Raw genomic sequence first — 26246 nt, 5'->3', positions numbered from 1 at the left:
GTGCTTTTTGAACATTTCCAGCACATTTTAATAATATTGTGACAATACTGATAACCACAATAATTTAGGTCACTATAATCTTAGCAAATGTTCATCATTTCACACACAAATTTATCCATACTTCATACGCATTACTGTATGTGACAAATCAACTATACATTTATTATTATCAAATTCACTTTAAAGAACACTTTTTAATTAATTCGCTGTTTATACAAAAATAGTGAACTGACTTGTGATAATATATGACAATATTAAAAGTCCTACTATAATCATATTTTTATATAAACATTATACCTGACATCAGGCCGTGTATCTCCACTTTTATAATCTAATGACTGAGTCATAATCGCATCACTCTTCACAGACACACAGCTGGGCTCTGCTTCTGATCTCTTCTGATGAACTGAGCTAAAACAGAGAGATATAAAAGATAATCCATTAAATTACTGTATGTAACAAATCAACTTATCATTATCAAACTCCCTGTAAAGGACACTTTATAACTATTTTATGTCTATATGTATGTATGGTTATTTATAACCATGCTATAATCATATATTTATACAGATGCTATACCTGAGTTTAGGTTGTGAATCTCCACTGTTAAACTTCATTGGATCAATCATAGACGCGTCACTCTTCACAGACACACAGCTGGGCTCTGCTTCTGATCTCTTCTGATGAACTGAACTAAAACAGAACTGATTTAATACTTTATGAAGACAATCAATGATCTTAATATACTTAAAAAACTTTAAGGAGTCTTTATGGTCTTATTGTTTTAAATATTAAACTTTACAAAACATCAAAAATACATTTTTTTAATAACATTAAATATGTATAACATTTGTTTACTCAAAGTACCTGCATCCTTGAAACAAATCTTCATCTCCAGTTGTTTGTGTTTCATCCATGATGGATCTGAACAGTTTGATCTCCGGCGCTGACTCTAGATGAAACTGACAAACAATCACAAAAACTACATTATTATTTACACACTACATAGTAATCAAACAGCCTTATGTTGTTATACACCATTCTAGTTTCTAGACAAGTTCTCAAAATCTCCTTGGTTTATCATTACATACATATCAATTCCCACATGAAAAAAAAAAAAAAGAATATTATTATCATCATTTCATCAATAAAAAACCCTATCATCAGTAAAAAACGCATCAAACAAAACAATCTGCTTCCTCTTTCATTTAGTCAGCAAAGTTGCCAAACCTGTTTGAAGGGAGGTAAAAAACAACACCTCATCATCAGGTTTTACACAGTTTGGTTGCAAGAGTCATAAGAGACTGTTTTGATGAAAGATTATTTGGTAACACTTCATTATAATATGTAATTTAAAAGTGTTTTATTAATGATTAACTGATCTTTCACTAAATATTAATATACATTTGTAGATGATTAATGAGTGATATGTTACCATGCCACAAGTGTGTTATAAGCAATCTGAAAATGTTTTTGTAAATCATTGAATAATCATATCATTAGTAAATGATTAATATGTAATTGCAGAAGTGAGTACACCCCGCACATTATGGAAATATTTTATATCTTTTCATGTGACAACACTGGAGAAATGACACTTTGCTACAATGTAAAGTAGTGAGTGTACAGCTTGTATAACAGTGTACATTTGCTGTCCCCTCAAAATAACTCAACACACAGCCATTAATGTCTAAACCGCTGGCCACAAAAGGTGAGTACAAACCCCAAGTGAAATGTCCAAATTGGGCCCAATTAGCCATTTTCTCTCCCCGGTGTCATGTGACATGTTAGTGATACAAGGTCTCAGGTGTGAATGGGGAGCAGGTGTGTTAAATTTGGTGTTATCGCTCTCACTCTCTCATACTGGTCACTGGAAGTTCAACATGGCACCTCATGGCCAGTGGTGGACAGTAACAGAGTAGCTTTACTTTGTTACTGTACTTAAGTACATTCTTCAAGCATCTGTACTTTACCGGAGTAGTTTTACTTTTAGTAACTTTTACTTCACTACATTCCAAAGCATAAGATCGTACTTTTTACTTCACTACATTTCATAAAATCAGCGGGGTATGATTCATGGACGAACTGATACTTTTAAATCGGTTCGCAAATGGCACCAAACGATTCATTCACAAATTGGAATGATCCGACTGCAGCTGTTCTCGAGTCGACAACACACTGATTCAAATGAACTGTTTAGTGTGAGTCTCCAGTGAACTGAATTCACAAGTAAGAACCGGGACATCTTCAGAGCACGCACGACTGATGCTGCTAAAAGTAAGTTACTGATGTTGAATTTTAGGATTAATTATTGTTACTTCAGGCCTTATTCTCCTGTCATATATATGTTCTGCAAAAGAGCAAACTTTAGAACGCTTTTTTCTTACTGGTGAAAATCAGATGGTCAAATCTGTTTTCTCATCTAGGTACATCACAGTGTAAGCTTCCCAGTGAACATTACTACATCACTCCCAACGTAGTCCGTATCAACAACAAAAATATATCTTGATTCTATATAGTGGTTATTTTGGGAAAATCCCAGGTAACAACAACACCCAGACTCCATTTTAATAATTCTTGGGGACTTTAATAAAGCCAATCTCTCCCGTGAACTGCCAAAATACAGACAGCATGTTACATATTCCACCAGAGACAGTAATATATTGGATCACTGTTACACCACAATAAAGGATGCATATCACTCTGTTCCACGAGCAGCTTTGTCTGGTTCATCTTATACCGACCTACAGGCAGAAACTAAAATCAGCTAAACCTGTAGTAAGGACTGTAAAAAGATGGACTAATGAAGCAGAGCAGGATTTAAAAGCTTGTTTTGACCTCACTGATTGGAGTGTTTTGAAGATGCTACCACCGATCTGGACGAACTCACAGAGACTGGTAACATCTTATATCAGTTTCTGTGAGGATATGTGTATTCCTACCAGGACTCAACTAAATTACAACAACGACAAACTGTGGTTCACTGCAAAACTCAGACAGCTCCGTCAGGCCAAAGAAGATGCTTACAGGAAGGGGGACAATGTCCTGTATAAACAGGCTAAATACACACTGGAAAAGGAGATCAGAGTGGCAAAGAGGAATTATTCTGGAAAAATAAGGACTCAGTTCACTTCCAACGACTCCGCATCAGTGTGGAAAAGTCTGAAGGAAATCACTAATTACAAGATACCATCCCCCAGCACTGTGGAGAATCAACAACTGGCAGACGACCTGAACGAGTTTTACTGCAGGTTTGAAAGAAGAACACCCATCACCTGCCCTGAACACCTCTCCAAACAACCGCTCACACCATTCACACCTCCTGCATCCTCCCTCTCCCCCACACCTGCAATACAGATAAGCGAGGATGCGGTGCGCCAGGGTCTTCCGGAAGCAGAAAAGGAAAAAAAAAGCACCAGGGCCCAGACTGTGTTACACCAGCTTGTCTGAAATCCTGTGCTGACCAGCTGGCCCCCATCTTCACACAGATCTTCAACAGATCACTGGAGCTGTGCGAAGTCCCTTCATGCTTCAAACGCACCACCATCATCCCCATCCCAAAGAAATCCAAAAATACAGGACTAAATGACTACAGGCCTGTGGCTCTAGCGTCTATGGTCATGAAGTCATTTGAAAAACTGGTGCTGGCCCACCTGAAGGACATCACTGGACCCTTGCTGGATCCTCTTCAGTTTGCCTACAGAGCAAACAGGTCTGTGGACGATGCAGTCAATGTGGGACTGCATTATGTTCTGCAACACCTATAATGTATATAATGTAAAATATAATGAAGTGACGTGGGCCAAGTACGGTGACCCAAACTTGGAATTTGTGTGTGCACTTAGATGGGTTAAATGCAGAGCACACAGTAGTGAACACACAAACCGTGAACACACACCCGGAGCAGTGGGCAGCCAATGTTGCGGCGCCCAGGGGAGCAGTTGGGGTTCGGTGCCTTGCTCAAGGGTCTCACCTCAGTCGTGGTATTGACGGTGGAGAGAGCACTGGTTATTCACTCTCCCCACCTACAATCCCTGCTGGACCTGAGACTCGAACCCACGACCTTCGGGTTATAAGTCCAATTCTCTATCCATTAGACCATGACTGCCCCTTAGATAGGGGCAGTCATGCAGAACCTAGACAGACCGGGGACTTCAGGTCGGCCTTTAACACGATCATCCCAAACCTCCTCCTGCCCAAACTAACTCAGCTCTCCGTGTCTACCTCCGTCTGTCAGTGGATCAACAGCTTCCTGACAGACAGGCAGCAGCTATGAGGCTGGGAAAATACACATCCAGCACCCGTACAATCAGCACTGGAGCTCCCCAGAGCTACGTTCTCTCCCCAATGCTCTCATCCCTGTACACTAATGATTGCACATCTAATGACCCCTTTGTCAAGCTCCTGAAGTTTGCAGACGACACCACACTCATCGGCCTCATTCAGGATGGTGACGAGTCTGCTTACAGACAGGAGGTTAAAGAGCTGGATCTCAACAACCTGGAGCTCAACACACTCAAACAGTGGAGATGATCGTGGACTTCAGGAGAAACCCCCATGCTCTCCCCCCACTCACCATCATAGACAGCACTGTGACTGCAGTGGAGTCATTCAGGTTCCTGGGAACCACCATCTCTCAGAACCTGAAGTGGGACACTCACATTGACTCCATTGTGAAAAGGCCCAGCAGAGGTTGTACTTCCTTCGCCAGCCTGAGGAAGTTTAAACCTGCCACGGGACTGCTGAAACAGTTTCTACTCCACCATCATTGAATACGTCCTCTGCACTTCAGTAACTGTCTGGTTCAGCTCAGCTTCTAAATCTGACCTAAGAAAACTACAGAGGTAAGTCCGGACTGCTGAGAGAATCATCGGTACAACACTCCCCTTCTATTTAAGAACTGTACTCATCCAGAGTGAGCAAAAGGGCTGGTAAAATCACTCTGGACCCCTCATATCCAGCACACTTCCTCTTTGAACTGTTGCCATCTGGTCGACTGCTACAGAGCACTGAGCACCAGAACAACCAGACACAGGAACAGTTTCTTCCCTCAGGCAATCCATCTAATGAACACTTGATAATAACTGTGGAACACACTACACTATTTATATTTACAGACACATACACTTATTATCTAACACACATACTTAGTTTACCTTAATTTTTTTGCACATAATATACCTGTACACTACACAACTGCTCATTGTAATATACCTGCCATACAATTGTCAATTTGTGTATTGTCATTTCTTACCTACTTATTTGTATTTTTTTTATTTTTTTTTATTCTTTATTATGTGTTTTTTTTGTTCTGTCGCTGTCATTCTGTTGCACTGCGGAGCTTCTGTCATGAAAAACAAAATACCTCGTATGTGTGAACATACCTGGCAATAAAGCTCATTCTGATTCTAATTCTGATGGAGGAGTGGAAGAGGACTCCAGTGGCAACCTGTGAAGCTCTGGTGAACTCCATGCCCAAGAGGGTTAAGGCAGTGCTGGCCACACAAAATATTGTCCCTTTGGGCCCAATTTGAACATTTTCACTTAGGGGTGTACTCACTTTTGTGGCCAGCGGTTTAGACATTAATGGCTCTGTGTTGAGTTATTTTGAGGGGACAGCAAAGTTACACTGTTATACAAGCTGTACACTCACTACTTTACATTTTAGCAAAGTGTCATTTCTCCAGTGTTGTCACATGAAAAAGATAGAATAAAATATTTACAAAAATGTAAGGGGTGTACTCACTTCTGTGATATACTATATATATGTCCAACTCAGCACACATCCAAGGCTGATGTTAGAAGCTACAATCATGTCCAAATACATCCCATTCTCATTACCTCTGAAACAGGAAAAACCATCCTAATCCTAATCCTAACCCTAACATCCTTTACAAAAATAAGAAAACATGTATTAGTTAAACGAAAGATAACATTGTTTTATTTAGATCCCTAAAAAATGCCTTAAACTCGCTTTTGACATACTTCAGACAAGAAATACTTCTGCCATTTCTGCACATGCATACAACAAATGGGGTTTCTGTGGCAGTTCCAAGGGGACTAGTAGACTCTGGTCTGGCTTCTGACGTCAAACTAGGATGTGGGCCGGGTTGATTGCTGGACGTACCAATGCAGGTGCAGCCGATCCCAACTTGGTTTCACCCCCGAACAGGAGATTACACGGATTCACTTACACCCCATTAACAAACACAACAAACTACCGTGACCGCAAAAAACAATGATGCCCACACACAGTGACAAATGCTTATGTGACAGGGTTAAGAGATATCCGCAACTCTATTACAACTATAGACATTGTCATCGGTCATAAGTTCTGGAGAGAAATAGCACAGATACTGGACACAGATGATTACCAAATGCAGTATACTTTATTATACTTTCTTTAAATTTGACACAAACATATCTATACAATCCATAAATCACTCTATAGTTAAACTTGGTTATAGTCAGATGAAACAGCCTCAACATTCCCAACAAGATTAACAACAGGAGAAACATTGTGCAATGCTTGAACAAGCTAGATATAAATCCCCAAATCACCACTCTAAAATTTAGCATGGATGACTGTAGTGTAAGACCCAAAATGATCTGCCTGTGAAGACAAAACAGATGCAACGCAACAAAACAATAAACTTTTTAGTCTGAAGAGAAAACTATCTGCTCAAATCTCTCTTCACCCATCATTAAGCTCTCTCCTTCCCTCCTGGGCATATGGCTCTGGTCACAGAAAGCTGACTTAGAAGTGTCAATAACTCTAGTTACCATACTTACATACTGCCTTTATTATATCTTAAGAATTCAAGATCTTAACCCTTTCATGTGTAGTATCACTGTAAAGGTCTCCATGTGTTTGGTAAAATGTTCTCAATTTCGGGACTTCCGGTTGGGAAGTGAAGCACGATGGCAAGTTAAACTGTGAGCTCCCTTAAGTCAGTTTCAAAACTCCGCTAAACTCGATATATATTTGTTGAGAATTTTCGTGTGTTGAGAGATGAGCGGAGGTAACAAATCTTAATCGCTAAAAAAAACTCGAAAAGCAAGGTAAAGACCCCAAATGAACAGAAACAGAAAGCATGCAAGAAAAAGAAGAAAATGGCGACCGAGAAACTTCAGACGCTCTGCGCGCGGGTTTAAACGCTTTAAGTAAGCAGATACAGGAATTTCGCAGCGAGCTGAAAGCGGAGCTCGGGACATTTAAAGATGAACTCAAAACCCAGATTGAAACGCGAGCTAGAGGAGTTTTAAAAGAGGACATAAACAAAAAAATCGTGGCAACAACACAAGAAATAAAGGAACAAAATGCAAAAGCTGAGGCCACCTTGTCGCGTGTTGAAGAAATGGAGTGCTGGAGCACCGAGACTGATGGTCTACTACACGATTTCATACAAGAACACAAAAGGATGACGGAAAAATTGACGGACCTCGAGTCGCGGTCCAGAAGAAATAACCTGCGGATTTTCAGAGTGCCAGAAGAGACAGAGAAGGGGTCTGTTACTCAGTTCGTCGAAGAAATTATCCGGGAGGTAAACTTGACATTGAAACCGACTGTCAAATTCAACGGGGCGCACAGGGCTCTGGCGCCGAAACCTAAAAACAGATCAACCACCGAGGGCCATCGTGGTGAATTTCTACAGTACAATACGAAGGAGGAAAGTCCTGAGAAGAGCCTGGGAAAAAAAATAATCACACTTGGAGAGCAGAGGATTTTTCTTCGACCATGATTACACCTCGGTTGTGGTGCAGCAACGCAAGTCGTATGTTAAAGCTAAGAAAATATTGAAAGAAGCGGGGGATTCGATTTCAGACTCCATTTACAAAGATGAGAGTGCACTGGGATAATGGAGTAATAACGTACAACGAAGCGGGGGAAGTGGAGAAAGACCTGCGTGATAGAGGATATAAAGTGGCGGATTCCGAAGATGCAGCCGGCCCCATAACGTTACTAACGACTCGAGGCACGGAAAAGTTCAGCATGGCAGCGGGTCGGCAGAGAGCGGAGGCAAGCGGAAGAGCACGGAAACGGCTGGAGGATTTTCGGCGGACGAACCCGGTGAATTTGTAAGAAACCATCTAAAGTTATATGACGACGTGAACAAGGGACTAATACATAAAGGGGTTAAGGGGAAACAAAGTTGCGCGATGACCGTAACTTAGAACAATTCAATAATACAGTGAGAGGCGTTTGTGTACATGCACTGACTTGGGGGAGACATGAGCAATGAAGAAAATATATCTAGTATGGGAGCAAAAACACTTTACAGACTGCATCTCATATCTAGAAGGGGGCCCTCAGTTCATCTGAGGCTTTCCCTCTCTATGGAGACAGTGACTCAAAACCCTAAATTCTGGGTTAATGTTCCCATCTGGAGGTCAGTTGATATCCTTTCTGTTAATCTAATATGTTTTGGTTTATGTAAAAGTTGTTTAGTAGTTCATACTTGTTCAAATGTTTGCGAGTGGGGTTATCATTATACAATGATTGTTGTAGAGATAATTGAATGCAGGAGAGAGACATTAAGATAATGTCTTTGAATGTTAATGGATTAGGAAACCCAGCCAAAAGAGCTAAAGTTATAGCCAAATTGAGAAAGGAAAAGAAGCATATTTATTTTCTGCAAGAAACACATTTATCGAATGAGGAACATGAAAAACTGAAAAAATTTGGTTTTAAAAATATATTTTATAGTTCATGTCCAAACCATCATAAGAGGGGGTCATTATCTTAATTCCAAAAGGTGTTAACTTTGAGTGTCAAAGGACAAAGAAGTAAAGGATAAAGAAGGGAGATATGTTGTTATTGTTACCAGGAAACAATTTAATAATAACATGGTAACCTTGATAAATGTTTATGCCCCACCAGAAAGCAATAAACAATATTTCAAAAAGATTATTTGATATCGTGGCGGAGGAGATGGAGGGGGTTAGTATATGTGGAGGGGACCTAAACATAGTGCTTAATCATGACCTGGATACTACAAGCCATAAAAAAAACAAAAAACACATAACAAAATTCATGAATCACATATGTACAGAAATGGGCCTAATTGATGTCTGGAGGGAATTACACCCATTAGAAAAGGATTATAGTCACTACTCTGCCACGCATTCTGTGTACTCCAGAATAGATTATTTTCTTTTACAAGAGGAAAACAGACACCGGATACAGAATTGTTGTATTGGGGTAGCTGACGTATCGGACCATAATGCTATTTATGTGAAGATCTCTCTGGGAGAGGAAAAAAGGAACACGATGTGGAGATTAAATCTAGGAATATTAAACAATAAATCAGTAGGTGATCAAATTTGAATAGAAATAAAAAGATACTTAGAGGAAAATAACAATGGAGAGGTGGACCCCTCTATACTATGGGATGCACTAAAAGCAGTGATTCGAGGAAAATTAATAGCTATTACAAGCACTTTAAAAAAAGAAAGGATAGCTCATTATGAGAAACTTATTTCAGAATTAAAACAATTGGAGCTTAAACATAAACATAATGCAAATAATGAGGTGGTGGCTCAAATGGGAGAATTGAGGAAAGGAAATTAAAAGCTTGTTGCAGTCAGAAGTGGAGAAAAAGGCTAGATTTGTGAAACAAACTTACTATGAATCGGGACCAAGAGCACTTAAATTATTGGCAAGACGAATGCGAAAGCAACAAACTGATAATTTAATCTCCAAAGTACGAGACCCTAAAACAAATCAAATTAAATGCGAACCAACAGATATTAGAAATATATTTAAGAAGTACTATGAAGAATTATACAAACAGACCTCTGGTATGAATAGAACAAAAACACAAGAATTCCTTAACACATGCCCTCTACTGGTGAAGTACAAAATAAAAGTCTAACTGCAGAAATAACAACTGAGGAATAACAACAGGTCATGGGCAAATTAAAAATCAGGCAAATCACCAGGGAGCGATGGTTTCCCTTCAGAGTGGTATACAACTTACTACAAAGAGCTGATGCCATTCCTAAGGGACACGTTCAATTGGGTCATAAAAGAAGGTAAAACTCCCCCATCATGGAAAGAGGCTATTATTTCTGTTATCCCCAAGGGAAAAAAAGACAGGGAACATTGTCAAAACTATAGACCCACATCACTTCTTAATACAGACTATAAATGTTTAGTTTCTATCTTGGCATCCAGAATACAATTGTTCTTATCAAACTTGATAGATGAAGACCAAACAGGTTTTGTTAAAGGTCGACAAACATTCGACAATATAAGAAGAACTCTCCATGTAATAGATAGGGCTCATCGAAATAAATTACCTGTAGGTCTAATCAGTCTTGATGCCGAGAAGGCCTTTGACAGGGTCAACTGGGAATTTCTTTACTTAGCACTAGAAAAGTTGGGGTTTAATGACAAATCTGTCCAGTGTATCAAATCATTATATCAAAACCCGACAGCTAGAGTAAGAGTAAAATGGGTCTCTATCAGAGAGATTCCCTCCTGGAAAGAGGAACTAGACAGGGTTGCTGTCTTAGTCCCTCTCTTTTTGCCATCTTATAGAGCCACTGGCTCAATTAATCAGACAGCACTTACTGATTCCAGGGGTTGAAATTAATGGCACGGAACATAAAATTTGCCTTTTTGCAGATGATGTTATGATTTATTTAGCTGAACCCAAAAAACATTTCACAAATCTTATGCAAGTATTAGAGAAATTTAATGAATATGCTGGATATAAATTAACAAAAACCCAAATTCTTATGCTTAATTGTAAACCAAACACGCAACTCAAACAAAACTATGACATTAATTGGGACGTAAAATGCATAAAATACCTAGGCATAAATATAACCAAAGACTTAACAAAATTGTATAGGGCCAATTACGATCTAATTACTAATAATATAAAGAGTGACATTGAGAGGTGGTCCACGTATCCCATGAGCTTCAGTGATAGGATAAAAGGAATAAAAATGAATGTCTTACCGCGCATGCTGTATTTGTTTCAATCCCTCCCAGTGGAAATCCCACCAAAGCAATTCTTTGAATGGGACAAAATAATATCCAGGTATATATGGGGGGGGTAAAAGACCCAGAGTGCGCTATTCAACACTCCAGTTACCTAAAGAGAAAGGGTGGCATGGCTCTTCCAAATCTTAAAAATTATTACTGTGCAGCACAGTTGCGTCCCATCTTATATTGGTGCACTTCTAGTTACATAGCCAAGTGGAAAGACATAGAAACACATATACAAGACCTTCAAGTTCAGTCACTTATAGGGGAGAGTAAAATCCATGGATATATTAAAGATAAACTAGACCCAATAACAACATTCTCATTGAAGATATGGCATTCTATTGTTAAACAATTCAAATTGGAGAAAGAAATTGGAATACTTAGGTGGATTACCCATGATGAGGAATTTAAGTCAGGAAGGGATGACCCAATATTTCAACAGTGGAGGGATAGGGGAATAACAGCATTGTGCTGTGTAATTGCAGAGGGTGAAATTAGAAGTTTCCAGGACTTAAAGGAAAACTTCGGATTAAGAAATCAGGACTTATTTAGATACTTCCAGTTAAGGGATTACTACAACAAAAAAAGGAAAGTTAGAGTAAATGATATCCATCCCCTTACTAAAATGATGATGGACGCATATGAGCATACACTACCCAGAATAATTTCTTTTTTGTATGAAGTGTTGATGTGTAGTGGTCCCTCCTCTAAATATATATTAAAATTGAAATGGGATAAAGAACTAAAGATTGAAATACCAGAAACGGATTGGTATGACTTGTGGTCAATACACCAAACTACTACCAGTTCACAAATATGGAGGGAGTTTTGCTGGAAGTGCCTTATCCGCTTCTTATAAACACCTAAGATCAGAAACAAACAAGTCTCTGAACAGCAAGCTTGCTGGAGGCAGTGTGGACAATCAGAAGCGGATCACACACATATTTTTTGGAGCTGTGAGAAAATTCAGTCTTTTTGGGACAATGTGCAGGTAGTTATGTCGGAAGTGTTTGGATTTAAAATACCCAGAACCTCTATGTTTCTACTTATGGGAAATATTAAAGGCATAGTCCCTAAAAGTGATCAATATTTATGTAAGATCCTTCTTGCAGCTTGCAAAAAAAAACATAACTAGGAATTGGCTCAAAGATACTACTTTGAAGTGTAAACAATGGTTTGGAATTATTGAAGAAATCATGGTTATGGAAGAACTTACATATATTTTAAGAAAGTGGTTGATAATTTAAATTAAAAAGACACTGAAAAAAGTTTTATATATAAAGAATGTAAAGACATCCTCAACTAAGTAAACATTAATGGCTATTAGAATGATTAACCTCACCAAGTTCACTTCCCTTTTAATTTCTTTTTTTTTTTTTGTCTTTTTTTTTTTTTTTCAATGGGGGGGTTAGCGCATATCTTTTTAGGTATGCAGATATATGATGATTGATATTTAAGAATATGCATGGATATGTATAGGTATAAAGCTGTCTATGCTATGTAGCATACATTTGCGATGTATTCATGCTTAATTCCTTCTCCTCCCTTCTGTTAATATTGTTTTTGCATTAATTGTTCATCCTGTAAATCAAAAATTAAAAATAAAAGTGATAAAAAAAAATGTTCTCAATTTCACAGCACTCACTTACATTATGAGAAAGATTGAACACTTTTTGAAGAATTCTGTCCTGCTGCTGTGTCTTCCTCAGGGTCTGTGAGAAATTATTTAAATTAATACATGATCAGTATTTGTGATCAGTTCTTAATTAGAAATGCAGTCTAAATTTAATGATCACTTGACATTGGACTTTGCAGAAGCGCAGGTATAAAGTCCTACACGCATTATACCTTCATCCTGGATTTCGCTGTTGGACCGGTGGTGGTTCTTACAGTAATAACACTCTACACTAACTGAATTAACCATTGTGTTTTGGTAGAAATATGGTTTATTCATAATGAATACTATATTATTCATATATATATCATGTAGCAAGTGTAACATTTATTAGGGAAGTAAGACGACTATGGAAGCGTGTGTTAACCATAATCATGTTTCATTTTCATCGTTCACAGCAATAAAATCTTGATCTTACGAAGCACTGGCATCTAATAGCTACTTCTGTACAGATAATACCATCAGGACAATACTCTGCGTAATGATGCTTGATCCACTTTACAAAATAGATGAGATCTGACATGCTCCTGGTTTGGAACCCATTTCATTGTCATCTTTAAGTTCATTGTGTACCACTATCTTTCCTGGGCCAAGAGACGATGTGCGCAGTAATATCATCACTCCTGAGAACTGGGCAACAAAGTGGGTAAACAGATGAAGCTTTATGGTTGGATGTAGTGTTCATAATCAACCCATTAAAAAGATTGTGGGCAGAGCTTAACAGGGTGGTGTCAGCTTATTTTAAAGAACTTTTCTTTTTCATGGAAAATGTTGTAATTTTAGATGGCAACAACCCACTTCACATTAGGGCTCTAAACCATGTTTACCTTCCAAGAATAAGCAGATTTGTGGATGAGTTTGTAAACCAGTGGAACCACCATAGTTTAAGGACAATGGAAAGTATCTCCCCACTGCAACTTTGGACAGATGGAATGCTCCAACTTCCTGAAAATCAAAGACCACTCAATCATACGCATGTGCAAAAACTGTGTTGGGAGCTGTGTTAAATGTATTTATTTAAACTGTAGTTGTTATTATTATTAGCATTTTAATATATATATATATATATATTATATATATATATTTGTTTGGGTATTTTCATTGTTTATAATCAAAAACTATAAACAAAAAAATTTAAATAAAAAAAAAACACCATTAACCACTTAAAAAAAAATAAATAACACTAAAAAAAAAAAAAAGATTTACAATTGTCTACTTCTGAAATCATACCTAACACGCGTTGCTGGTATCATTCCCATATCTGCTGATTGGCTTCATCACTCTGTTTCCTCTCCACCAATAAGCTGGTGTGTGGTGGGCGTTCTGGAACAATATGGCTGCCGTCGCATCATCCAGGTGGATGCTGCACACTGGTGGTGGTTGAGGAGATAACCCTCTTCTATGTAAAGCACTTTGAGTGCCCAGAAAATCGCTATATAAATGTAAGGAAGTATTTTTGGGTTTTGCTATGATTAAGTGTCAGGGTTTTGAATAGAGGACCCAAGACAAAAGCAAATCAGAAAAATAAAAAAAATAAAACTAAAAAAAAAGACACCCCCCAAAACACACACATATCAGAAAAAAAAAAAAAAATGAAGATTCTTCACGGACAGATGATAGGGACCGGAATCCAGTGCCAAAAGAGCAACAACAGTTCTCCGTCCTCGTGTCCGGTGCTAACAACTCGCAGACGGCAGGTGAGTGATGGTCCACGGACAGAAGGTGAACTGGGCAGAGAACAAAGGTGAATATCCAACTCTTACTCACGTAACAGGATAAGACGGGACAGGACAAGACAAGACAAGGGAATTCTTCTAGAGAACAAATACTGAAGAGATCGTAACTAAGACACCGAGCGTAAGCTCAACGTTCAACAATAATCCGACAAAAGACAGAGCAAACAGTGACTAGAAGTAGCCGAGATAATGAAAAGGATCAGGTGAGAGGTAATCAGTGTAAGTGTTGATTCTAAAGGGAAACAGCTGCGAGAGAGGTGAGGGAGAGAAAACATGAATGGGAATGAATAGAGTGTGTGCGCAGCGCGAGCGCTGAGATAATAGTAATCAGCCTGTATGAGTGAGCGCGTGTGCGAATGAAGGTAAACAAACAGAAGGAAGAGACCGGTCTATGACATTAAGACTGAAATAAAACTCTTACCAACTGCAATTCTCTAATTCATTCTGTTCTTACCTCTTATGTCTAGGGCCCTTTCGAGTGAACGGGCGAAGATTGTAAATAGCTGTGGGTGGTCCCTGTGAGGTAGAAGACATGTTTCTTTCTGTAATGCAAGAAAGCTGGCCAGTGAAGTTCACTCATTCACTCCTCCGCGGTGAAATAGTGAATTCATTTCTTCATCAGTAGAACAGTGCTGAGTACGTTTACCTGTATTTTGGCCTGTACATGCATTCGCCAGGGTGTTAATTAGCTCCCCCAGCCAACACACCCATGTGGGGCTCAAAGGGGTTGCACCTGGGCTACCCAACTGGGACCCAGCTAATTTTGTCCTCAGTTTCCATGGTGGCCCCACATGGGTTAGCCCAGATGGGTTGATGATGGGCTCTTGATGGGCTCGATATCAAGCCCATATAGCCCAGGTAGATCCCATTTAGGACCCACATGGGTTAATGATGGGGCCCAGATCGTACTTATCTAGGGCTCTTATGGGTCACAACGGGTATATATATGGGCTACCATATTTGATGGTTTGGGTTACCTTATTTTACAGTAAACCCCTAAATACAAACATTCCATGTAATCCACTAAATGGTAAAGGTATTCAATGAACAGAAATCAGTAGTTCATGCTTTACTTTATTAAGCAATGTTTAATAATAATTTGAACATGACTATTAGGACTTATACATTTACAACTTTAGAAAAACACAACTATCTAAAAAAAAAAAAAAAAGTTAAACCTTTAAAGGGTTAGTTCACCCCAAAATAATTTTCTGTCATTAATTATTCACCCTCATGTTGTTCCAAACCGTAAGACCTTCGTTCATCTTCAGAACACAAATTAAGATAGTTTTGATGAAATCAGAGAGCTCTCTGACCACTGTAGTCACATGGATTATTTTAAGGATGCCTTTACTAATCAAGTCAAGTCAAGTCTGCTTTATTGTCAATTCTTCCACATGTACAGTACATACATACAGAGAATCGAAATTGCATTACTCTCAGACCCCCGTTGCATACAGAAACACTAACAGTAGAGAGCCTAAAAATCTAGATCAAATATAAAATATAAGATAAAAACTATACAATAAGGGAATGTAAAAAAAAGAACATAATAGAAAAAAATAAAATTAAAAATAAGGTTAAATAAAAAGCAGCGCAAGGCACATGGCAGATAGAGTGCAAACCAGTGAACAAAAACAGTGCAAATAAAAAGATTTTTAGTGCATAAAAAATAGCTTATTCAGTCTGATTAAAAGTGACAAAGGGCTCAAGAGCAGTTATTTTATTTAAACTGACCTGATAGGTGGTAGAATGACGTCAGTTCCATGGTGAAATGAGGTAGTGAGCAGACCACTGCTGCACAAATGTGACTGGTGCATGAGGATGAGGGGTCTGGGGGGTGGGGTGGGGGGGGTTTTCATAGTTCAGTGGTGCCTGAGGCAGAAGAGGGACGGGGGGGGGCATAGTAGGGGAGCGAGTTCAGCTTTGACGATGACAGCCCTGATGGATGAAGTTGAAGCTGTCACCTTCAGTCTGCTGGTTTTAGATCTGGCCTGGAGACTCCGCAGTCTCCTCCCTGATGGCAGCAGACTGAAGAAGCTGTGTGACGGGTGAGTGGGATACACCTGCAATGCAGAGGGGCTTTGCGAGTGAGACGGGTTCCATAAATGTCCTGGAGGGAGGGGAGAGAGAGAGGACACCAATGATCTTCTCAGGTGCTCTCACTATGCGTTGCAGAGTCTTCCGGCAGGACGCGTTGCAGGCGCCATACCACACAGTGATGCAGCTGGCTCAGAATGCTCTCGATGGTGCCTCTGTAGAAGGTGTACATGATGGGGGGTGGGGCTCTGGCTCTCCTCAGTTTGTGGAGGAAGTAGAGACGCCGCTGTGATTTCTTGGCCAGTGCTGCAGTGTTGTCGGTCCAGGAGAGGTCCTCTGTGATGTGCACACCCAGGAACTTGGTGCTGCTCACTCTCTCCACAGTCGCGACCGTTGATGGTCAGAGGAACATGCTGAGTGTGCAGCTCTCCTGAAGTCAACAACAATCTCCTTCGTCTTCTCCACATTCAGAGAGAGATTGTTGTTTGTCACTGCACACTCCGGCCAGGCGGCTCACCTCGCTCCTGTAGTTTGTCTCATCTCTGTTGCTAATGCGACGACCCACCACAGTCTTATCATCCGCAAACTTAATGAAGAGGTTGGAGTTGGTGATGGTGTGCCAGTCGTGGGTCAGCAGAGTGAAGAGGAGGGGGCTCAGCACACATCCTTGGGGGGACCCCAGTGTTCAGTGTGATGGAGCTGGATGTGTTGCTGCTGACACGTACTGCCTGAGGTCTTCCAGTCAGAAAGTCCAAAGACAGTTGCACAGCGAAAGTGTTGAGCCCCAGCTCGACCCGTTTGTGAATGAGCTGTTGAGGGATGATTGTGTTGAATGCTGAACTGAAGTCTATGAAATTCAGCATTCTGATGTATGAGTTCTTTTTTCTCTTGATGTGTGAGTGCTGAGTGGAGGGTAGTTGAGATGGCATCATCGGTCGACGCGGTTGGACCGATATGCAAACTGGAATGGGTCCAGGGAGGGGGGGAGGGCAGACTTGATGTGGTGCATGACTAGCCGTTCGAAGCACTTCATGAGAATAGGAGTAAGTGCAACTGGACAGTAGTCATTGAAGCAGGATGGAGATGGCTTCTTCGGGACTGGAATGATGGTGGTAGCTTTGAAACATGTGAGAACAACAGCCTGACTCAGTGAGATGTTGAAATGTCTGTGAAGCCATCAGTGAGCTCTGCTTCACAGTCTCTCAGTACACGCCCAGGAATGTTGTCAGGTCCTGGAGCTTTGCGTGCATTGATCCTGCTGAAGGATCTCCTCACGCTGTCCGGGGTCAGCATCATCACCTGGTCACCAGGAGGAGGTGGAGTCTTCTGTGCAGTGGTGCTATTTTGTGCCTCAAAGCAAGCGAAGAAGGTGTTCAGCTCGTTCAGCAGAGCAGAGAGATGGTGCTGTCACAGGTCCGCGGTGGGGGCTTGTAGTCCGTAATGGTCTGTATCCCCTGCCACAGGCTCCGAGTGTCTCTGCTGTCACTGAATTGATGGGCTATCCTCCTGGAGTACTGTCTCTTAGCCTCTCTGATGCCGCGGGATAGATTGGCCCTAGCTGTCCTCAGCCCCACCTCATCTCCAGCTCTGAAGGCAGCGTTCCGCATCTCCAGGAGTCTGTAGACCTCCCCTGTCATCCACGGCTTCTGGTTGGCCCGGACAGTGATGGTTTTTGTGTGTCTGTTGATACATCCTCAATACACTTGGTGATGTAGGCAGTGACAGTCTCTGAGTACTCCCTGGAGGTCAGTGGTGTTATTGTAAGTGGGCAGCCTGCTTAAACATATTCCAGTCAGTTGTATCAAAGCAGTCTTGAAGAGCGTCAGACGACCCTTCTGGCCACACTTGAATCTGTTTCTGAACTGGTTTGGCGACTTTAACGAGCGGTCTGTATGCAGGCATTAGCATGACAGTGATGTGATCTGAGGCTCCGAGGTGGGGGAGGGGGAGGGCTTTGTAAGCTCCTCTCTGTGTGGTGTAAACAAAGTCTAAAATGTTTATTACCTCTTGATGGAAAGTTAATGTGTTGGTGTATTTTTGGAAACACACTCTTTAAGTCAGCATGGTTGAAATCCCCAGCTATGATGAGAAAAGCATCGGGGGTGTGCTGTCTGCTGCTCGCTGATGTGCTGGTACAGTTCATTTAGTGCATCGTTCCTGTTTGCTGTTGTTGTTGTTCGGGGGGAATGTAAACCGAAACGAGCAGTATGGCAATATATTCCCTCGGCAGATAGAACGGCCGGCACTTAATAATCATAAACTCCACCAGGGGTGAGCAGTGTTTGCAGATCACAACATCATCGCGGAACCACTCATCATTGATGTAAACACAAAGCCTGCCACCGCGGGTTTTTCCTCCCGCGACGAGAGCTCTGTCTGCTCGATAGCATGTCAGCTGGTCGAGCTGAATGGCGCAGTCAGGAACGCTGTCGCTGAGCCATGTTTCCATGAATACAAAAACACAACAGTCTCTAACAGTCCTTTGAGTTGAACGTAGTAATCGGATGTAGTCCAGTTTATTGTCCAAAGAGCGTACGTTAGCCAGCACGCTGGTGGGGATAGGTGGCTTGTGCGGGTTAGCCGTTAGCCTAGCCCGGATACCTCCGCGCTTACCCCTCTTCTGCTTCCTCTCACGCCGCTTGTGGCGCCTCCGCTGTGGGTGAGATGCAGTAGTGGGGGTCGGTGATGATGTGGGCCTCCGGAGCAGTCCGAGATCTCCCAGCTGTTCCGCGTGCGCGGAGTTTAACTCTAAAAATGCGGTTCTGCCGACATCCAGCAGAAACTCACGACTGTATGCACGCTTAAAGACAGATAGACGCGATGACGACGTACAAAAACACTGCGACTCACAAGACAAAAAACACGAAAACACCGTTCTGTCGGGACAGAGAGAAGCCGCTGCGTGTGGACGCGCCGCCATCTTGTTTCTAGGTTTTTAAATTTTAGGTAAATTGCTGTCTATGTGTGGTCAGAGAGCTCTCGGATTTCATCAAAAATATCTTAATTTGTGTTCCGAAGGTGAACAAAAGCCTTGCGGGTTTGGAACGACATGAGGGTGAGTAATTAATGACAAAATTTAAATTTTTGGGTGAACTAGCCCTTTAAAGCTCTTGAAAAACTTTATTCGGTAAAACTTGTATTGTTTTATATGCATATCCGAAAACTCTAAAATAAAGGTTTTCACAAACAAAACAACATCATCACAACACCTCACCACTCCCCCCCCCAACAACCCCCCTTAGAAAAAAAAAAAAAAATAATGAACAATCATTGTGCCACTTTTTTTTTTTTATTCCCTTTTTCACAGTTCAAACAGATGTGTCAGGTTACCCTTTGGTGCCCCACATCAAGTCGATATAGATCAGGGGTTTCCTGGAACACTCCCAGCACTGCACATACAGGCTGTGCAAAATGTACATTTTGACCAACTTTTAACACTTTTGAAGTCATTTCCAGTGAGAAATTAGTATTGTACTAATTCACTTTGTCACCAGTGCTCTCTCTCTTTCGTTGTAGATCGTTAAACTGTTACCTTATCAGTCTGTCCAAAATCAGTTTTGTGAGGTACCTTATATCACAGCTCCTTTCAGACTGCATGACTATCTGGGGTATCGTTCAGACACTGCTGTATTCACACTGCATGATGGACAGTGGGTTACATATTGCATGACTTTTCAAGAGGAACAATCGCTGACAACTCTGTCCTGTCCGCAAACTATGCTTCACAACAAAACACGTGAGAAGTGACAAGGAAATAACGAGATCACGACTGTGTCACCGGAGTTCTAACGTTAGACCAAACAGTCTGTGCGCTGATTTGTGAAAAGCATAAAAATAAAAAAACATTATGAAAAGTAAGTAATATTCTCTCTATTTTAGAGTGTTTATACTTCTTTTAGAACAATTTTCCAGGAGGAATTGATTGGGGAGATGCGGAGAGCAAGGATTGTGTTCTTGCAAGAGTTGGAGGTAAATAAATAATTTTGCTGCTGTTACGGCTGTTCAAGCAAATGTTTCTGCTTTGTTTACATTTGATATAATTGTAAATATCTCTATTAAAATACTGATATTCTGGGGCCGTATTCACAAAACATCTAAAGGCTAAAAGTAGTTCCTAAATTGCCGATTTAGGAGAAACTCTTAAAATAATGGGCGTGTCAGTCCTAATTTTAAGAGTCCTACATTTTTGCTCTAAGAGTATTTCACAAAGCATTTTAGCTCTAATACTAGCTCCTAAATGTGTGAAACTTTAGGAGTAGTGAAGAGGATTCCTAAGTCCCACTAAGACCAAATCACAAACAGTCCTAATCCACCCAAAGACACTGTACACCATTGAGGGAATAGTGATAGAGCCTTAGGTGCTGAACTTTTCTTCATAAATGCAATACATTTTGATTTATAGATACATGATAAGACGCCAAAAATAAATCTTTAACAAATTAATAATGTCCGATTACCTGTGACAGTGGCTTTCATGAGTTCACACTTACAAATGATTGAATAGAGTAAAAAAGGGGATCGAGGGCTCCGAGCCCAAAGCTCTCCCCGTATCCCCAGCCGAGAGTGAGGAGCGGAGTGGTGGCGAGTCGGCTCCAGCCCGGGAATATAGGCTAGACCTCCTCTCCAGCTGATTAGAAAGACCATTTGAATGTGTTCCTCCCAAACTTTGTTTATAAAACATCATTTGTCACTTGAATTCTGCATTCTCTTGAGATGCAGACACCCAAGAGTCAGACAATTCACAAGCATTTACTAGTTTAATTAGTGACACTTAGCCTACATTTTAAAACCTTTATTTGAATATGGAAACATGACACCTCCTTCTACAATATTTCTATGATTAAATTGCTGACTCCTCCCCCATCAGCCAATCACTGTGTGAACAAGTCAGTTTTCAGATGCAGCCCTCGTATGTCTCCCTAATCGAATACAACCCAATTCATTTCATTAGCTCAAAGTTTATTAACTGAACAAACACAGAAAAAGGCACATAGCAATATTTAAAGGCATGGTTCACACACAAAAAATAGTTTAATTTGTGTCATCATTTATATGTCAACATAATGTTTAAATATCCATCTCGGCAGGTATTCAGATAAACGTAGTCGGTTATGTCTAAAGTGAACGTAAACAGTTTATTATAAACTGAGTTTATTTAGAGAACTACTAAAACTCATTATATACAGGTTCATAATTAATATAATGCATAATGTATAATTAATTCGAAAGTGAAGATCATGGTAACCTAGTAATGTGTTACCAAATCAATCAGAAGGAATAACTAATTATTTGCACATTGAAATTTTGCAGGGACTCACTCATTTATTAAAATATGTAGCAGATGAATAACACAAGATAGCATCAGATTTCCTGAAATAGCTACAAGTTTCGTTCCATATATTCAGACTTATATTCTCTATATTAAAACTTTGATTCTATGTATATTCAGACTTTCATTCCATATATTCGATTTCTCTCCATATAATCAGATTTTCATTCTATATATTCAGAGTTTCGTTCCATACACTTACATTATATAACGTTATATTATAAACAGAATTATTTCCTCAACGGCGTCGCGCGAACAAGGCTTTTATTTGGCTGGGTCTTCGTGACGTCATCAGGCCGCGCCGCGCGCTCCCGCGTCTGTGTTTCTGCTGGAGAAAGGTTTGTGTTTTGAATCATCTGAAGTGTTTAGATCAGTACAGCGCGTTCAGTCAGTATTATACAGATATAAGGCACTAGTGGGGAGAAAAAAACAGTCGAACTGAACCACACGCCGTCAGTTAAAGGAGAACACACTTCTCGTAGGGTGTATTCACACCAGGACAGTCCGCTAGTTCACTTGCTTTGGTCCGGACCAGACACAATGTTGATTTTATTTGTTTGGTGCGCTTCGCTTTCACACTCGAGTGAACCAGAAACTGTAAACAAACCCACACGTGCGCTAAGGTCATCCATTCATTGGACAGAAATTCTCAAGCAGGGAAAAGCAGGCTAATCATGGAGAATTTACAGTGCAGTTGTTATTTTCTATTATATTTTTGCAAATATAATTTATTTACTGATTTTCTGTTATCAGCTACAAACGCATTATGAAGACACTTATGAACAGCAGATGAGACAATGTCATCGATCAGAACTGAGCCCAATCCCTTCTCCCCAAACAGCTTATAATACTGTTTCAGCTATTAAAAATACTTCCGCTTCGTGTGTAATGGCAAAGTGATTATATTTCGTTTCGTTTTTTTATTATTAAGTTAATTTTGAAAAATATTTGGAGCATTTTTTGTTCGTTAAATATAAGTTTTAGTTTTTTAAAGTAATAACCAAGTGGCCAGCGGCGGTCATATATGTTTGATCAGTTTAGCCTTCTCAAATCATCACGACTTAAAAAAGTATCAGATAAATATTTATTTTTTCCATTTTTTTGCATAAATCTATTAATCAACCTCAGTCCTGATCAAAACTACTAAATGTTTTAAAAAAATCCAAGATTGGTTTTGATGTATTGTTAGTTTTTGTGCAGCATTAGATTTAAATTTTTTTCTCCCTCATTTATGGTTTGTGGCTTTTTTTGCCCCATTGATTTCCATTATAACGACATTTTTTGATTGCAAAGCCATGACACCATAAAATCATGCATTATTGATTGTTTGTGGTTTTACCTTTTGGGAAGAGGTAAAATTTGTTATTTTTTACAGTTGATCACTAGGTGGGACCATTAACCCTTTAGATAGGCCTGTGCAAAAAAAGGCTTAGTTTCTGACTTGTATATGAAGCTATATGGAGTATAACAGCATATTATATTGTGTGTGTATGTGTGTGTGTGTGTGAGAGAGAGAGAAAGAGAGAGTGTGAGACAGACCTTTGCGCTCTTACCTTGATGTATTTGAGAAAATCAAAATGTACACCTCTCTCTCTCAGAACTACATGGAGTAAACAAAAGTGTAATTATGCACCTGCTGCCTTTTAATGGTGATGATAAGTATAGACTAAACAAAAGCAAAGTACGTGGATTTAAACACTTGCATGCCATCCTCCTGGTCATTTGATGGTGAGAAGAGCAGCAAGCAACATGAGAAAGGGCCTTTGTACCAAAGTTTTAGAAATGATTATGCAGCTTGACCCCTCCAGTGAGCTGCAGTTTATTTGAAGTTGGTGTTGCATTTTGTTTCATAATAAATTATGTTAATAAATCTATGCAAAATAGATTTTTTTTTTTACAGAAAAATCGAAAAATGTATCACTGAAGGATTTTAAGGTTTTAAACTGGCTTTACCATCAAGAAAAGACAAGCATTTCACACATAGGCCATCCGTACTTTTCACCATCAAAAGGCAGCAGGTGCATAAACACACTTCTTTTTTTTTATTGTTTACTCCATGTAGTTCTGAGAGCTGAGGTGCATATTTGGATTTTTTTCAGATACATCAAGGTAAATGCACAAAGGTCTCTCTCACGCTCTCTCTTTCTCTCTCTCTCTCTCTCTCTCTCTCTCTCTCTCTCTCTCTCTCACACACACACAATATAATTTGCTGTCATACTCCATATAGCTTCATATACAAGTCAGAAACTAAGCTTTTTTTTGCACAGGCCTATCTAAAGAGTTAATGGTCCCACCTAGTGATCAACTGTAAAAATAACAAATTTTACCTCTTACCAAAAGGGAAAACCACAAACAATCAAGAATGCATGATTTTATGGTGTCATGGCTTTGCGATCAAAAAATGTCGTTATAATGGAAGTCAATGGGGCAAAAACAGCCACAAACCATAAATGAGGGAGAAAAAATTAAAATCTAATGCTGCACAAAAACTAACAATGCATCAAAGCCAATGTTGTTACTTATCTTTGACATGCCCAAGACTGTGATAAAAGGTAAAAAAAAAAATCCAGTCCACAATCACTTTTTATATTGAAAATATGTCATTTTGTGTTTTTTTTCCCCAAATCAGTGACATCATTTATGAACTTAGTTATTAAAGAGTTAAAATCTTGGATTTTTTTTTTTTAACATTTGGTAGTTTGATCAGGGTATGTGATACATTTTTACAGCAATTTAATTTAGTTAAAAAAAAAATATTTATCTGATACATTTTTACAGCAATTTAATTTAGTGGATGTTTTCATCCACGAACATAACGAAAGGGTAGTGAATTTGCCCACAGTGTATTGTTAAGTTTTTAAAAATTTTCAAAGCATTTTCCCAAAATATGTGTCAAAATAAGATTTTGTCACCAAAAATCATTCCATTTGCTGAAACACAGAGAAAGTTGTGGCCAAAATAAGACTCAACTTTACCCCCTAGTGGATGAAAACGTCCCCAACAACGCATAAGGGTTAACAAAATAAAACATATCGAAAACAATAACTCTTTTATTATAATCATAATCCGTATAAATGCATTTCTTAAAGGCGCTTCTAATGTGGAGATGGGAGCACTGCATGTGACCAATTGACTCATTGTTTGTCGTGGTAATCAAATCAAAACTATTTCAAAAGGCAGCTGCTCCCGAAGCATTGGGAACTTTTAATAACTCCCCACGCTCCAACTTCTCCCTGATGCTCTGCATGGTCAACTGTCACCTGTATGCTAATGCGTGCATATATGCGTTGCTTATTGCGTAGGTGATGTAGCCCAATATTTATAATGGCCTATAATCATTATAACAGTATTTCATATACAGTAACCTATGTGTGCTCTGCGCGTATATGGGCACAATAAAAGGAGAGAAGCTAAATGAGCCCCAACCTGATCTGTAAAATAAATATAAAAATAGCCCGAGCCCCGCCCGAATGGACTCAGCGTGTCGGCCCTGTCTGGCTTGGAGACCTCTACCTTAAACCTGGAGCTACGGGAGCCTGTTAACTCAAAAGGCGCAGTGCTTTCTGCAATTGGGTCGGATCATATTCACACCTTAAATGAACCGCACCAGAGTTCGTTTGGAACCGAACCGAGACCACCTCTTCAACTGGGTCTCGGTTCGGTTGTTTGGTGCGCACCAGAGTGCGATTGTTGTATTCACACCTGCCAAAAAGATCTGCACCAAAGGGGGAATCGAACCAAACAAGACAGGTGTGAATACACCCTTAAAATGGTGAAATCATCGCATTATAAAGTGGTTTGACTTGCATTCTGTTATTAATTTGTAGCGTTAGTTTTTAATTATATATTAGCAAATCAGCTGATTTAAATGCATTAGTGTGCTGACTACTGAACTAGGGAGCAGATTGAGACACACCCAGAGATTTAGATTGGGTTTATTATCTGTTAATTATTCTGATCTTAAACACAGAGAAGCTCCTGCTGAAGAGACTGAGACACACACTGTTATAAAGATGGAGATTATTAAAGAGGAGAGAGAAGACGTGAAGATTGAAGACACATTCAGAGTCAAACATGAAGAGACTGAGACACACACTGTTATAAAGATGGAGATTATTAAAGAGGAGAGAGAAGACGTGAAGATTGAAAAAGTATTCAGTCTGAAGCCAGAAGAGTCTGAGGAACAAACAGAGATGGCGTCAGTTAAAGAGGAGAGTGAAGACATGAAGATTGAAGAAGTATTCAGTCTGAAACAAGAAGATACTGAGACACAAACAGAGATTAAGTTTTTGAAAGAGGAGAGAGAAGTGAAGATTGAAGACACATTCAGAGTCAAACATGAAGAGACTGAGGAACAAACAGAGATTAAGTTTATTAAAGAGGAGAGAGAAGAAGTGGAAGATTGAAGAAGTATTCAGTTTGAAACAAGAAGAAACTGAGGAACAAGAAGATGGCGTCAGTTAAAGA

The 26246-nt window shown here is 39.7% G+C and overlaps 1 protein-coding gene and 1 long non-coding RNA gene across 3 annotated transcripts; one reads left to right on the top strand and one right to left on the bottom strand.

The window, feature by feature from the left end:
* Positions 1-288: 288 nt before the first annotated feature.
* Positions 289-1136, bottom strand: LOC122144982. Of its 2 annotated transcripts, XR_006160017.1 has the most exons (4): positions 1092-1136; positions 868-962; positions 580-693; positions 289-411 (listed from the first exon to the last, which is right to left on the bottom strand). It is a non-coding gene; the product is annotated as an uncharacterized LOC122144982 (long non-coding RNA). The 2 variants fall into 2 exon arrangements; XR_006160016.1 differs by lacking the exon at positions 1092-1136 and having other exon boundaries at positions 868-1085.
* Positions 1137-22068: 20932 nt separating this feature from the next.
* LOC122144974 (trichohyalin-like) lies at positions 22069-26216 on the top strand. The gene is made up of 3 exons (XM_042756199.1): positions 22069-22117; positions 25750-25774; positions 25870-26216. Exon 3 carries the CDS (start codon positions 25886-25888, stop codon positions 26183-26185), a length of 300 nt encoding a protein of 99 aa, XP_042612133.1. The 5' UTR covers positions 22069-22117; positions 25750-25774; positions 25870-25885; the 3' UTR covers positions 26186-26216.
* The last annotated feature ends 30 nt before the right edge of the window (positions 26217-26246 follow it).

Source organism: Cyprinus carpio, unplaced genomic scaffold (assembly GCF_018340385.1).
Source record: "Cyprinus carpio isolate SPL01 unplaced genomic scaffold, ASM1834038v1 S000006811, whole genome shotgun sequence".
NCBI lineage: Eukaryota > Metazoa > Chordata > Actinopteri > Cypriniformes > Cyprinidae > Cyprinus > Cyprinus carpio.
Note: the sequence above shows the minus strand (reverse complement) of the source record. Positions and strands in the feature narration are given on the sequence as shown.

Bases quoted from the DNA above. Each gene is read 5' to 3' on its own strand.
- LOC122144974 (XM_042756199.1), top strand. From the start codon at position 25,886: ATGGAGATTATTAAAGAGGAGAGAGAAGACGTGAAGATTGAAAAAGTA.